The sequence below is a fragment of the Nanorana parkeri genome, unplaced genomic scaffold (assembly GCF_000935625.1).
Source record: "Nanorana parkeri isolate BGI_ZX_2015 unplaced genomic scaffold, ASM93562v1 scaffold142, whole genome shotgun sequence".
In the NCBI taxonomy this organism is placed as follows: domain Eukaryota; kingdom Metazoa; phylum Chordata; class Amphibia; order Anura; family Dicroglossidae; genus Nanorana; species Nanorana parkeri.
The window spans coordinates 1,045,590-1,068,958 of NW_017306410.1; the positions used below are offsets into that span (position 1 = coordinate 1,045,590).

Below are 23,369 nucleotides of genomic sequence, written 5' to 3' on the forward strand. Positions count from 1 at the left end.
CCTTCATCAGGCTTTAGCATTGGTCGATGCTAAAGCCTGATGAAGGGACCCTGTGGGGTCCCAAAAGCACCTGTTGGTCATATGACAAAAAACTTCAATAAATTAAGCTTTTGCTATCCTAAAAGGACTGGTGTGCTGGTGACATTTCTTCAATTTTGCTGACATTTGCAGCACCATCCGCAGTCACTGCAATCACCTCCCACTACATGGGATATTTCGGTAAGGAGTGCGACAAGGATAGTACTTACTGCACAGATTCAAGGCGCCCATTTCCAGTCACAGCAAACCAGCCCTATACAGTACATAAGCAAGCCTCCTCCATGTTTCACAGTAGGTACAGTATTATTTTCTTTAAAATCTTCATTTCCTCCCCCCTTCTCTTCCCCCTCTCCACTCAGCCCCTTGTTCCGCCCAGGGAGTGGAACATTATCAGTAGCACAGTCCCTTCATGTACCGCCTGTCCCTTGGCAAAGGCTTTGCTATGTATGGGCATGTGCAGTGAGAATGGTTTCAGAACATGCATATTACTTGGATGCAGACTGGTGCTTTGTCAGCTCTGGTGCATGTGCATTCCTCTGCACAGATTGGCGCACTCTTACCCACCCAATGCACTGGGTGGGTTTTTACAAGGTTAGCCATAATCCTTCCTCTTAGAGGGTTGCCATGACAATTGGATGCCCTGGGACTGACGCATCATATAAAAGGTTTATCAGGGCTCAAAATTTCAAGTCCTGAGCTACTAGCCAGGCCTTAAGAGTTACTCGCCACCAGTCGCCCCACCTGACCCCTACCCTGCCTCGGCCTTAACTCCGCCAGGTCAGTGGTGTGACACAGAGAACAGAGATCAGTAACAATGCAGAGTGCAGAGGCCAGTGGTGTGATGCAGAGTACAGAGGACAGCAGTGTAATGCAGAACAAAGCAATGTATCCTCCATGTCCCAGGTGTCCTGCTTCTCCCGTGCTGTCCTTCCAGCCAGTAGCAGCTCTGCAGTCTTCCTCCCAGCCTATGGCAGCTGAGGTGGGCGGAGGATGTGTATGGGCCAACTCTAAGCAGTGTGAATGAGGCCTTAGGTCCGTGTGTGTGCGTGCGTATATTGGCCCATTTGACTGATGTGAAGTATTATTAATAAGCAGAGCATACTTTTGCATCTTCAAGTACTGGGTGCTGGTGACTTCTTCTCGTGATCGTCTGTAGATGGTGTGATCAGACACTGGTGTACCATGACCTTGGAGTTCAGCTTTTATATCTTTGAAAATTTTCCTTGGGTCTTTGCCATTTACATTGTCTTATAAGTGTTTCCTTTGACATGCTGCTCTTTCTTTCCTTCTGCTCTCCTCTGACTGATTACAAGATTGATGAGATGTGTGATACTTATTACAGAAAACAGTTCTGAAATATGTTACATACAGTATATATATCCCCACTTAGGGGAAAGGGATATCTTGTTTTCACACATATCTTTTTTTATTTAGGATCGGACAAGAGCTGCCCTATTGGACAATCTGCATGATGACCTTCATGTGCACACGCAGGCCATGCTTGGTCTTGGGCCAGAAGAAGACAAACTGGAGAATGGAGCTCATGGAGGATTTCTGGAGTCATTTAAAGTAAGATTCGGAAATTTAACCAGTGAAACTCCAAAAGCATTTCTGCAAAACATCTATAGGCCTATTAATTTAGTAATTACATTACATGCGGCTATAGAAGTAAAGCATACATTGTTTTTATGGGACAGACAATGCCTTCCTTTGATGTTATTGTCTTTACAAAGGTTTACATTTCTGTATATTTTAAAGATAAAAAGATATTTACAAAACCGAAAATATATATTTTTTCAGTTAGACCAGTGATAATTTTAAAACAAAGCATTACTAAAGATTTGCCATGGGATCAGCGGTAAAGGACCCAAAGAGTTTAAATCTGCGGTCCTGACTAAAGCTTGCGTTTGGGTTGGGTTTCTGTTGGGCTTTGCTCTTCTTAATTTCTTGGTAGAATAACATTGGAAAAAAAATATTTAATCTGCTGATCTGTTGCTTCTTGACCTGTTCTGTGCTCATTACAAAGAATCTGTGGGATGAGTTACTGGTTGCTAAGACGCTGTTGGAAATCAATGACACTGACAGTGGAATAAGCCTGATGGTGGGCTTGGGGAGCCTATTTGATAGAAGGCAGTGGGTAGAATGCTTAGTTATTAGCCAACCTGCTATTGATTATGGAATCCACTCTCTGCCTGCTGTTAATCAGTATCAGATTTGACCTTACTTGGAACTAGGATCTCAGAGTTCGCCATCAGGCTATGCCTGCTGTCAACATCATTGGCTGTTAAGGATGCTCCTTAACCACCAGTGACGTTAACAGTGAGTGGAGCCTGATGGGGTTGCTGATGGACTAGTTCCCCATCAGGTCTACTCTGCTACTGATAGCAGGCAGTGGGAGGATTCCATAGCAAATAGTTTCCAACAGTTATATGACTCAGTTGCACAATGGAAGTAGAGACAGAACCCGAAGAGAAGAGGAATGTCCTTTATGTGGGGAACAAGCAGCATTTAACCCTTCCCCACCACCCATAACAAGAAAAGTCTTGGCTAAAGTTGGTGTTTAAACTGCAACTAGAGCCATAAGAAGTGTAACAAGGCTTGGTTTAGTATGAGAGATGTTACACCCAAATGTCAAAAGTTTTGCTTTTCACCTACGCACATTTTCAGTCATTCCTGGGTCAAGGCAAGTATAAATGACATAAGCATTATTTATTTGTTCATGAAAAAAGTGGATTTGCATTTATTTAAAAGAAATAAAAAACTAATACATAAATGTATATATTGCATGTATGCTTTCAATTTCTGATCCATTTTTCTTCTAAATAGAGCAATGAATTGAAATAAGAAATGTTTCCCATTAAACACGAACATATATATAGAGTGCTTTCTCTAATTGACATCTCATGACCAGATGGCATTTTCAAATACTGGGATCCCTGCCAGTCCCGACATTTATTGTGCATACTAAAATCTGCAGAATGGTTAATTAAAGTGTACAGCTCTGATTTTTAGCAGTGTTTAAATTTCAAACAACATCCTTCAAGTTTGATCAGTTTTTAACCCCCCCCCCCCCCACTTCAGTAACTGAGCCGCTTTGGCAGATCACTTTGGCTGGCATGGCTATCTGGCAAGGCATTTGACTTGTAATAATACACTAGGCACTCTTTAATTGCTTGGGAGTGCTGACTTCCTTGCAAGGCCACTTTTAATTATATTTTGATTTTAGACAAATAGGGTGTTAAAATGCAATATGTTGTTCTCTAAATCACAGAAAGCTAATTTGGATCTGTTCAGTGGCAGTACGGTTTGGTTAAATGGTTTGTGCAGGCAAAATATGAAAGCTTTCTTGGGAGATTGCTTAGGGTTAAAATATATTGCCAGAGATGTGTATTCAACTCATTGCTGTCGAAAGCAGAGAAAATGTGTCCAATGCTTAGGGTAGGGGTAACAGTATCGAGTGAGCCCCTCTACTCCTTGCTTAAACGCTGCATGGAAACATCAGCATCTTTTGCTGCGTTAAAGCCTTTAATCACTGTGGAGCTGCAGGTGATGCACATGGATTTATTTAAGGTAGCCACTTGCTTACTGACAGCTTGTCAGTATAGTAAATAGATCCCATCAGATCTCTATCACCTCCACAGTGATTAAAGGAAAAAATACACATATACACCCACACAAAGAAATATGCACACAGACAGAAATACGCACACAGAGAAATATGCACACAGACACACACGCAATAATACACCCACAATCAGAAATACACACGCTAAGGGCCTGTTCACATGAGTTTCAGGTCCGGAACAGGTGCGGATCTGCAGACGCGGTGCTATGTGTTTTTGCCGCATTTTTGATGCGTTCCAGTTTTTTTTTTAAACTTTTTTTTTGCTGGAGTGGGGCTGTCAGTATGTTAGCTGCACTTCAGTGCGTTTTTGACGCGTTTTGCGTTTCCTGACCGTTTCCTGACCGTACAAAATGTGACATGCAGTATTTTTCTGTCGTAACCTGAACCGATGGCCCACGTGAGAACTGTAGCCCATAAAACACATAGGGATACATTGGGATGCATTTTTAGTGCAGGAGCGTACGGATCAGGTCAGCACAGAAAACGGACGTCGTGTGAACAGGCCCTAAATACACACACACAATAAGGCCCCATTCACACCTGTAAGTTTAGGTGTGATAATGGATTCAGATTGAATACACAGAGGTGGAACACGGGGTATGGTCTGAAGTCGGAGTTTATGAGGAGAAGCTGCAACAGATTATGAACTTTATTTTAGTTGCAACAGAGTTTTAATACTTTGTATTATTTCACTATTTATGAGGTCTTTTTATTTGTATTTCATATTGCATTTTTGATATCATAGAGGTGGTATTCTTACAACACTAATGGATATTTAGATAGTGTTGGAGTTGCAGTGCTTATTCACATTCACATTTTGGAGGTGCTTATTAAAGCTGTTCTTCTCTTTTCACTGCGGTTGTCACGATGGCTTATTTAAAGGTTATCTATAAGCGCAAAGAGTTCTTTGTTGTTTTTCTAACATGCGTGCATACATGCAGCAGCTGTCACCTGATCATAAACTTGAACGGGTGACAGTTGCCGCTTGTAAATGCCTGATGCAGGAAACCATAATCACACTTTAACTTACAGGTGTGAATGGGGCCTAAAACACACACAGAAAAATCCCCCCACACACAGACACGTACACACACACAAAAAAATGCAGAGTATTACTTCCCTACCCTTGCCCCCCCCCCCTCCTCACCCCCCTCAGATAATCTTAACCCCCCCCTCCTCATCCCTCTCAGATAATATAAAAGAGCCCCATCACCTGCACAATCCCTGGCAATCCAGTGTTTGATTACTAAGGTCTGGAGCAGACCTTATTAATCCTTCCTTTAGGCTGGAGCTCAGGGAGTAGAGCTCGCCCCTCTACTCCCTGTCACCTCAAGGCCATGGCCTTGGTGGTCTTGTGGGGAATCTGGTCCTGCCTGTACCTATGTGCAGTATTTAGCAAGTTTCATGAAGAAATGGATTCACATTACATTTTTAGAAATTGTTTGTGAATACCTTGAAAACTATAGACACTATGCTTACAAGCTTCCCATTACACACATACAACAAATGCAATGCAGAATTTCATATTCTGAAAAACTTTAGTAATGAACAAATGTGTTCTCTCATCTGCTGCACAGACCCATGTCAGTAAATGCTGAATCAAGCATCTGGGTATGATCCATCTCTTTCATAAATACCAGTACATTTTCCTTAATGCCATGCATTTATGTTTGTGAAATGCCAGCTATGTAAAATTGTACTCAGGCAGTCATTTATTCCAGCCTCTGTATTGGCATAATAAGCAGAATTAATGAAAAAAAATGCTCTTTCTGTTCATGCATATATTAACTTTAATAATTAATTGTGAAAACAAAGCTTGAAGTAATTGAGGCTAGCAGACTGTTTATGTAAAAGCACTCTTGACCAATAGCTGATAAATATTTAAAACAAAATAAATAAAAATGGATGGTACTGGAGAACAGACCCACTGATTAGAACATATTGCCAGCCAACTCTTTGCACACCCCTATGCAGCTAAACACATGTCTAGTTTTCTGTGTTAAAACCGGGATTTTTAGCTGCAGGTATTTCAGCACATGTTTAGCTGGCTACAAGTGATAAAAAAAAATACTTTTTTGAATAAGACCAGTGGTTTAAAGAAATCTGTGGCAACCAATACGGCATTCATTAACCTGTCTGCAGCTGGCCAATATTCACAAGCAGTGTAACAAATTTGAGCTTTCCACTGGTTTTCTAACCCCCCTATGTGATAGCAATAAAGTTTCCCCCCCAAAAATGTAAAGTTACAAATAAAAAAGAATTACATTATTTTTTAAAGTCCCCTTTTTAAAGTTTAAAGCGATTTCGCCCATTACGCCGCACATGTTACATATCGCCGTGAACGTCGGAATGAGAGCAATAATTGTAGGGCCATCAATCACTGATAACACTAAACTGATGAGGGGTAAAAGCTTTTAAAGCGTCACCTATGGTCAATTGGTGCATGGTAATTTTTTGCGATTTCGCGGGTGCACGCAATTTTAAAGCATGATATGTTTGGTTTCTGTTTACCCGACGTGACCCCGCTTTTTATATTTTACCAAAAATATGGGTAATAAATGGGTGTGGTTACTGGGGGTGTGGCCACTAAAGGGTGTGGCCACTGAGGGGTTGGTCACTGAGGGGCGCTGTAAAGCTTTCTCGCACAGGGCGCCTAAAGGCCTAAGGCCGGCCCTGCTTTCCAGTGTAACCAAACAGTGTAATGGGTAAAGTTTACAGGACAATAAACAATGTGCACAGATCTCATGCTGATTGGAGCGGTATGGCTCAGATGTCAGCGCTGTGACATCCGTGTCTATCCAGTTTTTTGCGATGGAGGAAAAAACTGACATTACCGGATCCCAATATGGTCTATGGGGAATCGGATGTAAATGGACATGTATCCATTTACATCAGATTACCCCCGATCCACCACGATCAGGTCTGGCGAAATGGAACACTGTTCCATTTATTTATTTTTTATTTTTTTCTGGAGCTGGCCGGAGCCGAGAGCAACCGGATGTAAACTGACACTCGTCCGTTTAGATCGAGCTGCCCATAGACTTACATTAGGCATCCAATCAGGTCCCCCTGAAAAACTGACAGGCAGGCCAGATCGGACTTCATCACTGCCAAACATTTTCCAAGTTGAAGTGTATTTCCAAATTTGCAGCCAAATCAGGATAACATATTACTCGCTCTGGTCTGGAAGAAAAGTTTTTTCTAAACTTAATTTTTTGCAATGCAAGGGGGGTTAGGAGATACCAGACCATAATTTACCATCTGTACTGTGCTGGCAGATCTCATTATCAGTTGCAAACATGATTTGAACACTGTATCTTAGCAAAGGGTTATAGCTCTAGAAGCATTTTATGTTAATGAGGGGAAGCTCAGTCTGTCCCTTGTCTTTTTATGGGGTCAGCCAGAGTTCCCTGTTACTTGGAAATTGAGAGAGAAGCTTGCAAATGCCTACTATACTATTCTGTTTGCCCAAGCACTTACAGTAATCATGTTTGTGACTCCAACTTTCTCAGCTTGGCTTCCCTGAATTTTCTGTGCAGTAGAAGATCCCAAGGGAGAGCACAAACTCCAGCAGTTGTTCATTTACTACTTCGGAGAAGGGAAGAGCGGGGAGCAGGAAAGCAATTTGCCCTCATGTGCTTGCATGTTTATAGAGAGACACACAGCTTACTAGCGCACACACAAGGGTGGGTCCATCGGACCCTGTAAGGGAAAGGAGCCACCCTAAAATAGGATATCAGGGCCAGTGCTCAGGGGAACAGCTGATTCTGCAGGAAACTAAAACTTTTACATATCAAGAAGCAGCATCCATTGTAAGTGATTTTATCAGCATTTGAAATAGCTTAAAACCTTTTTGACTTTAATATCACTTTAATGCAGGTGTGGGGTTGTTTTGAGACAGGGCCCCTCTTTTGTCTTGGTGAGAGATTTGTCCACTTATGAGAAGCCAGTTGAGTTTACCTCTGCTAACCTGTGGCTGGGCTCATGCAACAGTAATATTTCAATATATGATGAGTCCTGTGGACTGAATTAATTGTTGGCTTTTTATATCTCTTGGGAACTCTGGTGTCTTTCCTGCCATGGTTTCTGGTTCTGCCATTGCCATGTTGGAGTTGTGAAAATTCATGTAAACTGCAGTGTGTTTTTTCACTTTTTTTATACCTCCTCTATAATATATAGCAATTAAGATTCCAATAGGGACCCTGTAACAGGCAGCTCAAGCACAAACATCTCCCTACCGTAGTCCTTTGCATAAGAAATAGGAAAAGGTTAATGGATCTAACTTTCTTGCATTGACCAAAAACAAAATATTAATTTTGGATGACTGGACCCTTGAAATATGTAAGCCATGTTTTAAGATTCATATTTATTCAGAGTAATCTGTTGTCTTTTTAATCAAGTTGCATTATTAGTTAACACAAACACCAAATAAAATAGAGTGGTTTTATTTTCTATCTTTTCTTTTCCAAGAGAGCTATCCGAGTACGCAGTCATTCCATGGAAACCATGGTGGGAAGCCAGAAAAAGCATCAGTCAGGGGGGATATCTGGAAGCCTGAGCGGAGGCATTGTGCATACAAGTGCTGAGATGACAAAAACCACCTTCTCTGTAAGATTTCCCATTACAATTGCTTTTTATGATGTTGTTTTTGTTTCTTCTTGTTATTCTTGTGAGAAACGAATGTAGTGATGTGTATTGGTAGTACTAGGGCCAAATAGATTTGGTTTTCTTCATACCAATATGGCACTGTTTTCTGCTTATTGCCCAGCCAGGTGTTAATGAAAGAAGAACTCAGGGTAAAAAAATCAATAACCCTTTAAGTGGGGCTGCTCCTGCACTGCTAGGGTTAAAAAAAAAATGCTCATTTTTGTTTAGGCTCGAAAATAAAAAAAATGACTCACCTGATGATCCTCCAAAACGGCTTGCTCTTAGACTGATCCCTGGAACCTCTCTCCCCACTGCAAGGGTTAATAACATTCTTGAGTTGTTTTTTAAAATCTAGCCCATCTTTTTTCTAGTTTTGGATAGCGGGGAAGGATTATAAAACTCTTGGGTTTTTCTTTTATCTGGCGCTCTATTTCCCTTCACTCACTGTTAGAGTAACAATAGTTTTAACAAGCCAGATGTCTGGTAAAACTACTGAAGTGAGTGACCGGAAGTAGGGACAAATATGTAACAGGCTCACAGACAGGGAAACAAAGCTGGTTGTGGTTCTAGCCTTCTTGATTCTTTTGCTGACTTAGATTTTTTTCCTCACTTCCTTAGGACAGTAAGAGAGGGAAAATCTCTATAACAGATCCCCACTTTATCCAAAACTGGACATACACTTTAAAGTGATATTAAAGTCAAAAGGATTTAAGCTGTTTCAAATGCTGATGAAATCACTGACAATGGATGCTGCTCCTTGATGCTTACAAAGTTTTAGTTTCCTGCAGAATCAGCTGGTCTCCTGGGCACTGGTCCTGACTTCCTGTTTTAGAGTGACTCCTTTCTGAAGCAGAGTGCTATGCAGTCACCCTTGTGTGTGCTAGTAAGATGTGGGTGTCTCCACAAACACAGGAAGTTCATGGAAGCTGAGCTGAGTGACTTGGAAGCAGCTGTTCAGAAATATGATGATTGTAACTGATGGGCAATGTATATTTGTTTGATCTGGAATCATTATTGAAAAAAAGTTTGAGAGTTTAATACTTCTTTAAGGTGCCTACAAAAGTAAGACAGGGAGGCGGTGTATGTGGGGTGGCTCATACCAAATGACACCCATCCTAATACAGACCCTGCCACTCCTTTTTAGAAGGAACCTCATCCTGGTGAGAGCATGCAGAGTACTCCATACTTTCACTTTCACCGGGTAAGAGCTCAGGTTTAAACCCAAGGTAGAAGGCTCCTTCCGTGCTATCCAGTCAGCTTGAAGTAAGCAAAAGGGCGGGGTGCAGTGACATCATTGACCCTATATGGCTAAATATTACGTAATAACAATTGCCTAATATGGTCATGTGGCTATATAGGGTAAATTATGTCACCACAAGGATCCCACCCCTTCATTTATGGTCAGCTGTAAAGTGGGGATGCTGATTGGGAAACCCCTGTAGCTTTCATGCTTGGTGCAACAATAAGCTCATCCCTAATGCAGGGAAATATACACATTGCACTGTACTCCTAAGCCAGGTACTTCTAATCATGTGTTCTTCTAAAATTGGGCACAAAATTATATTTGGCATTAAACTGTCTAACTATTCCAACCATGCCAGGTGTTAAAAAAAAAACTACACCTATTTGTGTAAACCTGGCATAGCCATCAAAGGACTGTGAATGCCTGTTTTGGGAAATCTTGTAATTGAATATATTGAGACATCTAAACAGCATTGAAATTAGAAGCTATAGAAATGTTTTTCTTTAGTCATTTGGCTCTAGAAAACAACAGAAAGATAAAGTGATACCTCCCAGAGACATCTATTGGAGGTTTGTAATGAAAGCCAAATTAGAAATTATTCTTTAGCCCAGAACAAAACAAAGCAATCACTAATGGTAATGAGAACAGCTCACAGTCACTCCTAATGCATCTGTTTTGTGTCTTATCTTAGAACTGGCCAACTTGTTACGATATTTGCTTATAGATGATCCCTGGGAAAAATGATTAACCCTTGCAGGTCCACTGCAAGGGTTAGTAATAGTTTTCCCTGGAGTTGTGCTTTAAAGCAGAACTCTAGTCAAAATGATTATTGCAGCACTTTCACTGCAATACTTACATTTAATTCAAAGCAATACATCTTTTCTGCCACTAGATGTCCTCAGTGTTCCATGTTTAATGATGACCACAATCATTTAGTGCACTTCCTCTAAGCTCAGGCAGTCATGGACCTGCGCACTGCCCGTGACTGCACAGTAAAAGAGAACCAGCACAGAGATGAGCTCAACTCTCTGTCACTCTTCAGTCTTATCCTATCAGCATGTTCCTTGATAGTATATTAGCACTGTAGCACATGAACTGATTAGCTAATTGGTAATATATGAGCACTGCAGCACATTAACTGATTATCCCCTGTGCTGCTTCTTCCTATTCCATCATTTTGTACAGGGACTGCAAGACGCTAATATCAAGTCAAAAATTTGTTCTAATACTGCTTGCATTAAAAAAAAAAAATATCCAATTATATATTTATGAATACAAAGCAGAATTTGTCTTTTATATCTGTTTAGAGTTTAGCTTTAACCGCAGTTACCTTCATGTCTGAAAGTGTGACCTGACTTTTAATACATAAGGCAGGTGTGACACTGCAGACAGTTCAGAGCACCACACAGTCACACCACACAGTCCTGCACCTTCCCTCAAAGCCCAGTGATTTCATCACATACAGGTGACAGGATAGGAATTGGCTTTCTTAGAAAAGAAAAGAATATTGGTTAACGCATAGGAAGTATACTGTATATAAACAATTTGTAGAGCTATTTATCCTGCAAAACTGCATATATATCCTGTTCTATGTTAATGGGCCAGAAACTGATGTTATTAGTATATCTTCTTTCCATGTTGAATGTAATATATGTGATTAAAGTGAATCATGAAAATACCACATTATGGCCACTAGATGGAGCTAAAGATCACAGGCAATAAGTATTTTTTCCTATGTCCATCTGCTCTATCTAGTGGCCATAATGTGGTATTTTTCTAAATGAATTACACTCAACCTAGAAAATAAATATACTAATAACATTGGCTTTTGCCCCATTCACACAGAATGAATGCAGATGCAGTTTGGCAGGATAAATGGGTGTGCAAATCTTTTATAAATACACCCCATACTGTATGTCCTTTTGGGATAACTGGAGTTAAGGAGGGTAGGGTTATTGGCTAAAGTAATACATGAGATCCCACTTTTTAATGTGGTTAGCAAATAACAAGTACATATTTTTCATAATAAATGTGACAATATGCCTGTTTATATTTGACCATTTACAAAAGATAAAATGGCACGTATTATGGATAAACCATCTTCAGTGGTCATAAATAACTGAAGTGTTACTTTTTAAACAATAAATAGCAAATTCTTTTTTTGGCTGTCATGAACAACACATTTTTATGGATGAATGTTACAGAATATGTATTGCTTTCAGTTAATATGCCTTGTTTTCTTGTAAATGTGTTTTACAGCCTCCTGCCGTTGTGACTAAGACACAGTCCAAAAGCCCCATAAAAAGGAGATCAGGTCTCTTCCCTCGACTGCACACAGGGCCTGAAACCCAATCCGAGAGCCGGACTCGCTGGTAAGAAAATGTTATGACTCTGAATTTACTACATGTTCATTCCGTCATTAAGTTCACCAAGTGGCAAATAAGGACAGAGGCTTAAATTGGATTGAGGTGTTTTATCTGTATAGAAAATAGATGACAAGAGGTAAGTATATAGAATTAACAGTTTACAGAGAAATATGTGGGCTACCATTGTTGATCTCTCCTGAGAAAAAGCCAATTGTCTGGCTGCCATGGTGGGTCAATGGCTTTAGCATTTTCTGAATCATTGACTCAGAATAAACATACAACTCAAGAGTATTAAAGCTAGAGACAGACAGGAAATTATCATTTTCAGATTGAGGTTAGCAAAAGCACCCTACATATTACTCTTTGTAGGAAACCTGTGCTGAAAGAAACCTAAGTAGCAGTAATAATTACCACGTGGCACCTAATTTACTCTCAGTAATTATTACAGCACACACCTGGCTATTTCCTAGTATTTATCATAGCACACATCTAATTACTCCGGGTAGGTATTACAATACAGACGTGGCTATTTCCTAGTATTCATTACAGCACACACCTCACTATTCCTCAATAATATTAGCACACACCTAGTTATCTTTCATTAGTTATTACTGCAGGCAACTGGCTATCTCCTAGTAGTTATTATAGCACGCACCTGACTATCTCCTAGTGGTTAATACGGCATAAGCCTGACTATTTAGTAGTAGTTATTACAGCACAAACCTGTCTAACTCCCAGTAGGAATTACAGCATACAGCTATTTCTTTCCTGGTAGTTATCACAGCACACCCTGGCTATCTCGTAGCAGTTTTTGCAGCAAACATCTTACATTCTCCTAGTAGTTATTAAAGCACACTCCTGGTCATCTCCTAGTAGCTATTACAGCACACACCTATCTAGTAGTAGTTACAGTATTAAAACATTCACCAGACTATCTAGTGGTAGTAGCGGTATTACAGAACACACCTGGCTATCTCGATGTAGTTACAGTATTACAGCACATGCCAGACTATCAAGTAGCAGTTACAGTATTACAGCACACAGCAGAATAACTAGTATAAGTTACAGTATTACAACACACACCTGGCTATCTAGTAGTAGTTATAGTATTACAGCATACACCAGATTAATTAGTAGTAGTCACAGTATTACAGCACACCTGATTATCTAGTAGTAGTTATATTATTACAGCACACACCTGGCTATGTAGTAGTTAAAGTATTACAGCACACACCTGGCTATGTAGTAGTTAAGGTATTACAGCACACAGCAGACTATCTAGTAGTAGTTACAGTATTACAGCACACACCAGACAATCTAATAGTAGTTACACTATTGCAGCACACATCAGACTACCTAGTAGTAGCTACAGTATTACAGCACACATCAGACTACCTAGTAGTAGTTTTAGTATTACAGCACACACCTGACTATCTAGTAGTTACACGATTACAGCACACATCAGACTACCTAGTCGTACTTACAGTATTACAGCACACACCTGACGATCTAGTAGTAGTTGCAGTATTACAGCACACACCAGACTATTTAGTAGTAATTACAGTATTACAGCACACACTAGAGTATCTAGTAGTACTTAAAGTATCACAGCACACCTGATGATAGTAGTAGTTGCAGAATTACAGCACACACCTGACAGTATTACAGCACACACCTGCCTATGTCCTACTAGGTATTACAGCACACACCTCATTATCTCCCCATAGTTGTTTAGGTCACATTACTGATACAGCGCAGGTGAACACAGTTTGCTGCAGTTCTCCTTTTACATTAGATATTTATTCTCATTTTACATGGCAAAGTTAAAAAATAACTCCAGGAATTCTCCCGCACTGCAAGGGTTAAGTGCCCGTCTGTGTCCAGATGCTAAAATAACAAAGATATACTCACCCGAGCTGGCCAGCTGTCACATCGCTCCCTCCAACCCGTCTCCCCCTCCCTGCAGCATTGTAATTTTCCTCTTCCTATCCACAGTGTTTTCACGTCTATACACTGTGTACAGAATGTGACAATTTACAGGACCTTAGACCGCTTCAGAGGATGGGGAGAGACATCGGAGATTTGGATGAGTAGCCTCACTGCAAGGGTTAATAAAACAATTCCTGAAGTTCTTATTTAAATAAAACCCAATTCATGCTGTATCATTGTGCAGAGATGTGATTCGTGTAGGCTCAATGTTGCTCTTTTCTTTGACATTTTCAAATGTTAGATTCTATCTTTTAAAAAGGGAACTTTTGCAAAGTGTAAAAGGTTCTTGTTCTCCTGTCTATACATGTCATTGCTGCATGGCTAGTAAGAACATCACTCCTTACAGAGTTAAGGTATCTGTCTGACACATTGCTCATAAAGTATAATAATCCTTTAGGCCCCATTCACAGTATTGCATTGTTGTAATATGCGATAAAAGACGCTTGTGTTAACGCAATGCATAAGAGTCTGTTTATACGCAACTAACAGGGCCATTTACCCTGCAAATATCTGTGAACGTTCATTTTGTGAGGTTATATGCCAAAACAAACATTCTTTAGGTTGTATTTACATTTTTTCCCATGTATTACTGCATTATGGCCACTTGATGGTGCTGAGGAGCATAGAACGTAAGAGCATATATGGTTGGTGACCCGCCACCATCAAACCCGCAGGGCCAATAATATCCTTTTCAGTTTTTTTGGAGGCGATTATTAAACTGTTTGCATAGCGAATAGGTTTGCAAATGAGTTTTACAGCACACATTATGGCCACTTAATGGAGCTATGCTCCATCCAAACAGATACACGACAGTTTGTAAATCACCCCCATTGTGTTAACCTTCATTACTCTAATATTTTCTTTTTGTGCTTAAAGTGATAGCATGTCCAGCTCTCCGAAAACCCCAGACTGTGCACATTCATCGCAGGATGTAAAATCTGAAACCTCATCGAATCCCAGTTCTCCAGAGATATGTACCAACAAAGAGAGGTAAGGGAAAGTGTTTAAAACACTACATTGTAGCAAAATAACTTTTCCTTTGCTAAATGTATGTATTTTCACAGTTGTTCTGATGTTATTCTGAAAGCAAGGATACAAACTGATCAACCTTTGAAACTCTTCCCTGCATTTTTGTAATATATTTCACTGATATATATTTATTAATGTACAGTATGTGCAATGTTGTGATGGAGATGCAAAGTCGTAGCTAATAATACTTTGTAAAGTCAACACAAACATGAACACAAAGCAACACAAAAATGAACACAAATCAACACAAAATTAAAATGGGAATCAGGGCAAATCATTTTCATTTGTAGCAATCATTAGCCCTAATCAGTGTGCCTGACCTTTCTCATCATTGCTCAGCAGCTTGAATTTTTGATATAGTAGACATTAAATGCTGCTCCTTTTGGCTATGGAGGTGGTGCTACAATAAGATGAAGGTGATTGTACCACGTCCGGTACCACCATAGCTTGTGACATCAGTGCCTCCGTGCCTCCTCCCCTACCAATAAAAAATATTTCATGTCCCGTGACATGCCTATTAAGTGTATTCTAGAACAAATCTCCCTGTGCTTTTTGATTATATCACATATTGCCAACATGAATCTCTACTGCAAACGTAACTCCTCTGCTGCAACTTTTGAAATATGAAGAAGACCAATGTGGGATCATGTGACCTGATTTTAGAACAGGAGAACTATGAGGTGAGTGATTTCCACTCATCCTCATAGTTAGAGCCGACCTGTGACAAAGAAGCTGCCACAAGTCGGCTCTATTGATCAGGAAGTGAGCAGAAACATACAGCCGATCCGTTTACTTCCCGATCATCTTCCTGCAGTGAGTTGTGATTATCAGTCACCGCTCCCCGCAGGCATTCCCCCTTCCCTCTCCGACCCTCCAGCGGTGAGTGGAGGAATGAGCGGGGGAGGGAGCGGGCACAGCTGGCACTGTCTCTAGATAGGCAGAGCCAGCTGTCACTCATGCAGTTGGGTGGATCACAACAGTATCACTTACCCCATAGTTCTCTTTTAAGCAATTTATTTTTAAAGTGAAAGTTTTTCAAGCAAGTACTGGGTATTTCTCTAATGTTTGTTTCTGGTGCCTTGATGTACACTTTATTTAAGATGAAGGCAAGAATTATCACCCTTCGAAAATGCATCTTAAACCTTCATAGATTAACTAAACAAAATAAACAGAAAAGCAAAAAGCTAATATTTCTTAACCTCTCTCTCTAATGCATAATATAGTACCGTAGCTGCTTAAAAGCTAAAGCTGCACCTTTAATATAACATATTTGTGTTGCTATTTAGATTCTTTAAAAAAAAATATTTTGATCCAGTGCATGGTTTGTAGAAAACCTTGTTAATGAGGTATAGGGGTTCATTTATAAAAGTTCCACCTGGTATATAGCTGGGCAGATAAAATTTGCACGGCACTAGCTCCCCTAGATTCCTATATTTGTCAGCAAGCTCTGCCATGGGAATGGCAACCGCCCAATCTATACTGTAGTTCTTGCAAATTAACTTTGATAAAGGAACATAGTGTTTTGCTTTGTTATGATGGCAGATATGTGTAAGATTCCTCATGGAGCTCTGTATTGCATGGAGTGATATATTTCTTTGTATTCTGGGTAAGTAATTACTACATGCATGTATGCGTGAAAACATCTGAATACAGTACAATGATGGCAAGACTCAAAGTTATTCTAATATGTTTTTTTCTGCATATCTTTTTAAGAAGATAGGCACAGTATATCAAGAAATTGGATCCTGGGTGTCATGTTTCTAATGCAAACTTAAAGAGGTCTATTTATAAACAATTGTATGGCTCTTTGCCCTGTGGATATCTTTAATCATTCCTTTTGGTTGAATAATGACAACCAAAAAATGTTCTTAATTTATTTTTTTCCTGTTCAAATGTATAGTCATGTAACACTACATTTTGCCACTAGTAGGAGCTAAGGAGCGTAGGAAATGAGGATTTTTTTCCTATGCTCTTTAGCTGTATCCAGTGGCCATAATGTAGTATTACATGACAATACATGTAAACACTTTAAATACAAGAGCTGAAAAATGTTTACCTGTTAACATAACCATGATTTTCTGCTATTATAAATCTTCCCGGTTTTACCAACTTCCTCAAAATATAACTAAACTTGGCTAATATTTCTTTAAACCATTGCTTTTTTCTAGGCCCTACATTAAACTGAAAGAGAATGGCCGATCCAATATTTCTCGCTCTTCATCCAGTACAAGCAGTTTCAGCAGTACAGCTGGAGAGAGTGAAGCCATGGAGGAGTACGAAAGTGTGGTGTGTATTAAATAGTCCTGGTAGTTAAGCTTAAGGCTAACCTGACTGTGTGTTGGGTAAATAGACATCAAATTAATACAGTGAGAAAATGTTTAACATTTTAGCTGTTCATTGGCCATCTGTAAGCCTGAATAATGGAATTTACTCATATGAAATATACTTCTATTGGTTTATTTATTAACAGCACAAGTTGTGTACAGCCAATATGGTAACCTTCATCTTTATTTTCTTTCCATCGACTCTCAAAGTGTATGTATAGCTGTTTTTTTTCTTTTTTCTGCTGTCTGTTGAGGAAATTTTGTTTCACTTTCTGCCCTGGAGACACAACAGGAAGTGAGAGGAGATCAACCCAAAATGAGTGGATCTCCCCTCTTGTCACCAGAACAGTTTTCCTATTGCAAGATGCCACCGTGGCCACCAGGACAAAAAGTGGGCTGAATCTCCCCAGTGGGAACCCAGAAAGCAATACAAGTTCACAGAGAATCTTACCCTTCCCTACTCTATCCAAAACTCAAAAAAAAAAAGTTTGCCTTTAGCTACACGTTAACACAAGTCAAGACATCAAGTTAACACAGCTCTATGTTTCTAAAGCAACAATATTGTACAACTATTATTCCCAGTTGGGAAATATGATCTTCTGTGTTGCTATGTGGAATAGTGTGTTTTATTGTTTTCATGTATCCACAATGTGTTGGAAACTCCCTTGGCACTGGAGAAGTAAGGACTTTCATAATTCATATATTGACTTTTTATAAGGAGCTAATCATTTCATAGATGCACATTTATGCAAGTAGAGTTGGATTCAGTCAATACTGCATGTTGAATTATAGAACACACAGCAAATGAGTGATGTGACAGAGTGCTTTATCCATGTCCTTAGGATATAAAAGTGGCATACACTTCAGTTTTAATCCAAGAGATAGAGATAGGAGGCACTGGATCCAAATGTAGATCAACCTCACTGTCAAGATATAAGCCGTACAGAAGTGTACAAGTGTTGTGGTTGGCAGCTGACAGACCTTACTGTCAAGATATAAACCATACTGAAGTGTACAAGGGCTCTGGTTGACAGCTGACAGACATCAAGAGTCCCCTAGGGGCCACTTTGGCTGAATCCAAGAGATGCAAGGAAAAAACAGGAGCCAAATATTGAGATTGTATTTTATAATAAAATGTCAAAAAGGACAAGCAAGTGGGGCTTTAACTGCCCACCTTCATCAGGGTTTAAAATGTTTTTGTAATCAGCTGCTGGAGCCTGCAGATAATAATGTTTTATAATTTTTAATCTATTCAATCATCCAGATTCCTAACAGCAATTTTAAGCCTTGATGAATGTTTCCATCAAATCCCAGAAATGTGTTGGTTTATCCTTTTAATGTTTTAGAAGGAAATAAACTTTTCATGCTCTCTCAACATTTTGTCTGATACTCCGTGTTTTTTCCTGATAAATCATCTGGTATGGGTTTTGTTTGTTAACAATCCATATGACTTACTTTCATTGTAATCATTTGTGCAGTCTGGTCCTATTCATAAATTGTCTATTACTGAATTAGTTGAATGCAGCTTTATCTAAATATATTTTTACAAACATTTTTCACAGGGCAGCCAGCCATTGACCGCATCACCCTACAAACAGGAAGTGTTTGTCTACAGCCCGTCGCCTAGCCAAGAGAACCATACTTCCTCTGCCCCTGTAATCATGAGCAGGAGCCCCACAGGTGCTTCTCTAAGTAAACTTTACACACAGGTCTGAGAGGGTGGTGAAAAGTGAACTAGTAGTGAAATAATGAAGTAGCTATAGATTTTAGGCATCACTATCCAGCAAATGTAAAGATACATTTTATGGCATATATGTCTATTCATTCTTAATTGTACATGACTGAAAATATCCATGGCAAAAAAGGTTTTGTCTTTGTAACATTTGTAGAATTCAGACATCCACTGTTAAATCAGATCTATTAGGTAACCATCAAAGTAAACAGAACTTTATTTGGCAGCTAGGCTTAGGAACAGACACCAGAAGATGCCTATATGTGCTTTGCACAAATCAGCTTATTTATGGCACAAGAATCCAAAGCCTTGCATATGTTACAACCTGCAGCTTTTGCAGAACTTTACTTTGTTGCTGGTCGTAAGGGCAGCAATAGGAAGGTCAGTATATGCTGTTGGGCAAGTGTCAATTAAACGGAACCTGGCTGCTTTAGCCTTCATAGGCAAATGAAAGGTCCACATTAAAATGTAGTGTCAGCCCTGCCTGAGGTCTTCTCTTCTAGACTACAAAACACCTTTCCATTATGTTAAAGAGATTAGGAAGTAGGGATGTGTTCTCTTGTTCAGCAGAGGATAAGTGGACAGGGCTGACATCATGTTTGGGATGTTAGTGCAGCAGAGTCACTGTGGACACCTCAAACAGGAAGTGTGTAATGCAAAAATGTACTGGATGTAAACTATTTGGCTGTTACCTTAGCAGTTTTAGAAGTTTAGACTGTGGAAGAGTTGGGTGTTTCAGGTTTAGCTGTTAATTGGCATCTCAAGGCATCACTTTATGTGCATTTCACCAACAAATGCAGTGTATTGCATTTAAGGTGATTAGAGCTATATGCTTAAACAACACAATGGTAAAATGTAAATGTAAAACAAGTGTTAAGATACTTACCTTTTTGGCGTCCATTGTATTGAAAAGCAACTGCATCTCTGCTCCCCAATTGCTGCAAGTATTCAAATGCTGGATGATTTGAATAATGACTTTCAAGTATTTGAACAGCAGCCTGCGGTGGAAGCAAGTATTCAACTCATCCAACGTTTTAATAACTTGCAACAGCTGTAAAGCAGCGATTGCGGGGATTTTTCAATACACGGGCTGCTGGACAGGTAAGTATATTAACACTTCTTTCACTGGTGACCTATTGGGCATAATGGCTCTGTTGTGACAGAGTCAACTTAAGCTCTGCTGTAACTGTTTCACCTTAAAGGAGAACTATGAGGTGAGTGCTTTTCACTCACCTCATGGTTCTAGCCGCCCTGTGACAATGAGACTGTCACAGGTCGGCTTAGTAGATCGGGAGGTGAGCGAACACATACCGGGTTCGCTCGCCACTCGATCCTGTCACGGCTCTCTGCCGTGACAGGGGGAGGGGCTGGATTCCCCTCTCCCCGCTCCGATCTGCCAGCGCTGACTGGCGGAATGGACAGGGCGGGTACAGCTGGCTCTGCCTATAGATAGGCAGAGCCAGCTGTCACTCACGCAGCTGGGCGGATCCCGTCATCTAATTCGGGATCTGCTCCGGCTGCGGCGTCTCAGTATACCGCGAGCTGTAGCTTGCGGTATACTGAGCTTAGGGTAACGGGAGGACGATAGTTTGTGTCCTCCCGTTACCCTAAGGAGAACTATGGGGAAAAACACTGACCCCATAGTTCTCCTTTAATTTCAATCCCCCCTTAAATACTGTCTGTATTTTTCCACATAGTACATATATCTGAAAGCTCCTAAGACCAAGGTTGCGCATAGTGGGTGTCTGGATTCTGCACATCCGATATTTGACAACACAAATAAGTCACCAAGATCCAAAATACAATGAAAGAAATCTTGAAATAGAGTTATTACATGAAGAATAAAACCAAATCATAGTATGTCTAAGTGGTCTAGTCATTATGCTAAACATCCCCTTTCGTAGAAAATGTTTAAAGTGGAACTCAACCCAAAACTAGAGAGTAGTTCTGAGTAAGCGATGCAGGGTTTATATCCTTCTCTGTGTGTGACCCCAGTGTGGAGGTTCCTCTTCTCCCCTATCTTGCCAAGACATGGCAATGCTGTGAGATTGAGATGGTGTTTTCAGCCCAGCTCCCTCCTAAACCATGACGTTCAGCTCAAGTCAGAAACCTGGTTACCATGGTCTTGTAGTAAGTAGAAGGGAGCTTCAAAGGGGATACAACCTTGCTTCACTTAGCCCAGAACTAATAAATGAAATACACTGATACATTTCCACTTTAAATTAGCATAGAACCCATTGAAGTGCACATCTGATGGTTTTTCCTTCTCACAGATATAAAGAGTAGAAATTCCCCAAGATCCAACCTCAAATTTCGTTTTGATAAACTCAGCCAGTCAAGTTCCGGCTCCAGTACAGTAAGTAGATGTGTCTGCAGGCACACGATCCAACTCTGAATAGCATGAGCTAGCTGTACTAGTGTGTGGCTTGGACTGCGTTGTGCATTTTTTCATCTTGGAAAATAAACTTGATGTCAACCAATCATTGTCCATCATACCTTTAAGATGCCTAGAGAGTTATGTGTTTATTCTAAAAGGATTTTGTCACAGATGTATTGATGTTTTTTTTTTAGAACAGTGATGTGCGCTGGCCATCAATACATTTTTGAAGTGTGATGTCTTCAAAATGTACACTAGCTAAATAGGATGATTAGCTTTATTTTGCAAGCTTAATCTTGTCTGTGACTGGTTCCATCTATTATTGTTTTAATTGGTTTTACCCTCAGCTTTTCAAAAAATGCTAAATATTACAACACCTGAGTATTAGTTTTTATAGGAAAATAAACAGAAATAGCACCAGTGGTTATTAGAAATTGCTATGTCAAACATGGTGAAGATGGGAAGTATATTCCCCAAATAGTTATTGAACTTTCTCTTTCAAGCATTTATAAGACAAATTCTCAAGCAGCAAAGCCCTAAGCAAAGTTCACCTTGTACTTGTGTAATTTCCGGTTGCTTGCTAATGTCTACTGCACTTTGTACTTTGCTAATAGAGATGTGTATTGGAGAAACCTCATTTTATGACCACTTAACCACTTTCAGGTTGGCTTCACACAAATGCATTGTGGTACTGCGTACATTATTTGTGTTTTGGTGCCATGCATTTTGAATGAAACCCCAACATACTAAAGGAACATATCTGTGTTGTAGTGCAGGTGTGTCTTTTGTCGTGTTTTGGCAGCACAATCAAATGAATGGGCTGCCTGTATGCAACGCGCATTTTTGCACATGCATTAACAAAGCGCACCAGATTGAAAAATTGTGAATGGAGCCTAAGGACCATGTATGCAAGTGCCAAGTGTTTCAGCCCGTTTTTCCAATACTAAGGTGTGGTTCCCTATCACACTTAGGGGTCTATTCACGAAGCTGCCGAGGGCAGCCGAGTGAATGACCGATCTGAAGTGAAGTGAGCCGAACACTGTTCGGCTATTCACTTCAGGCTGGTACAGCTAATTTCAGCCGTACATCGACTGAAATCAGCCGTACATCGGCTTGCTTCGTGTGGCTTCGGGTCGGGCCGAACATGCTCAGCATGTTTGGCTGACCTGAAGTGCAGAAGGAGTTTGACTCAGCCGATCCAACAACTGGATCGGCTGAGCCGAACCCCCGGCAGGCTTCTCACTGCTGTTCGGGCTATTCTTAAAGATCCCGAACAGCAGTGAGTGAAAAGCCGAATGCCGCCGAGCGGCATTCGGCTCGGCTGTTCTGCTCGGCCCCTCGGAGGTACCGAGCAGAGCAGAAAAATTGTTAAAAAGTACAAAAAAAGTTAATAGAAAACGATTGTGCGGAGCTAGCAGTGACAGTTAGCTGCGCCCAAATAAAACTCTCCCGGGCGCTCTGGGAGCCTCCCGCTCCCGGCCACCAAGGAGAGAAACAGGGCTGTGTCTTTTTTTCTTTATTCTGACACGAGCGATATCAGAATATAAAAAAAAAAAAAAAGAATTTTGCCATTGAAAAGCATTGGGACATTACTATTGGCTATTTCAATTTGCAATAGCCAATAGTAAACTAGCATTGTAATCGGAATGGTTAAAATCCTGAAACCCCTCTCAAGTTTTTTTTGCCATCTGTGTCAGAATGGGGAAGCTAACCTTCACCTTCTGCCCCATAGACACAACTGGAAATGTGAAGAAATATCCCCAAAATAGGGCAAAACCCCCTCTCTTACCTGAAGAGGTTTACCCACTGGAAGATTTCCTCTCTACCTCTGTTACAGTGATAACTCAAAATTTCTCACCATTGGGAACACAGAAAACAATACAAATCTGACAGGGAATTAAACCCTTCTCTGCTGTAGCCAAAACTAAAAAAATGTGGGCTTTAGATAAAAAATAATTAATTCATATGAGCAGCACTGCTTAGCTCCTTTATGGCAGC

The 23,369-nt window shown here is 40.2% G+C and overlaps 1 protein-coding gene across 1 annotated transcript in view; it reads left to right on the forward strand.

Annotated features, from left to right (window-relative positions):
* RAP1GAP2 (RAP1 GTPase activating protein 2) overlaps positions 1-23,369 on the forward strand; it is a 269,213-nt gene that overhangs the window by 243,678 nt on the left and 2,166 nt on the right. The window contains exons 16-22 of the mRNA XM_018554104.1: positions 1,474-1,608; positions 8,135-8,272; positions 11,814-11,926; positions 14,786-14,899; positions 17,107-17,224; positions 18,825-18,942; positions 21,268-21,350. Coding sequence (XP_018409606.1) covers positions 1,474-1,608; positions 8,135-8,272; positions 11,814-11,926; positions 14,786-14,899; positions 17,107-17,224; positions 18,825-18,942; positions 21,268-21,350 — 819 coding nt within the window. The remainder of the gene's footprint in view (positions 1-1,473; positions 1,609-8,134; positions 8,273-11,813; positions 11,927-14,785; positions 14,900-17,106; positions 17,225-18,824; positions 18,943-21,267; positions 21,351-23,369) is intronic.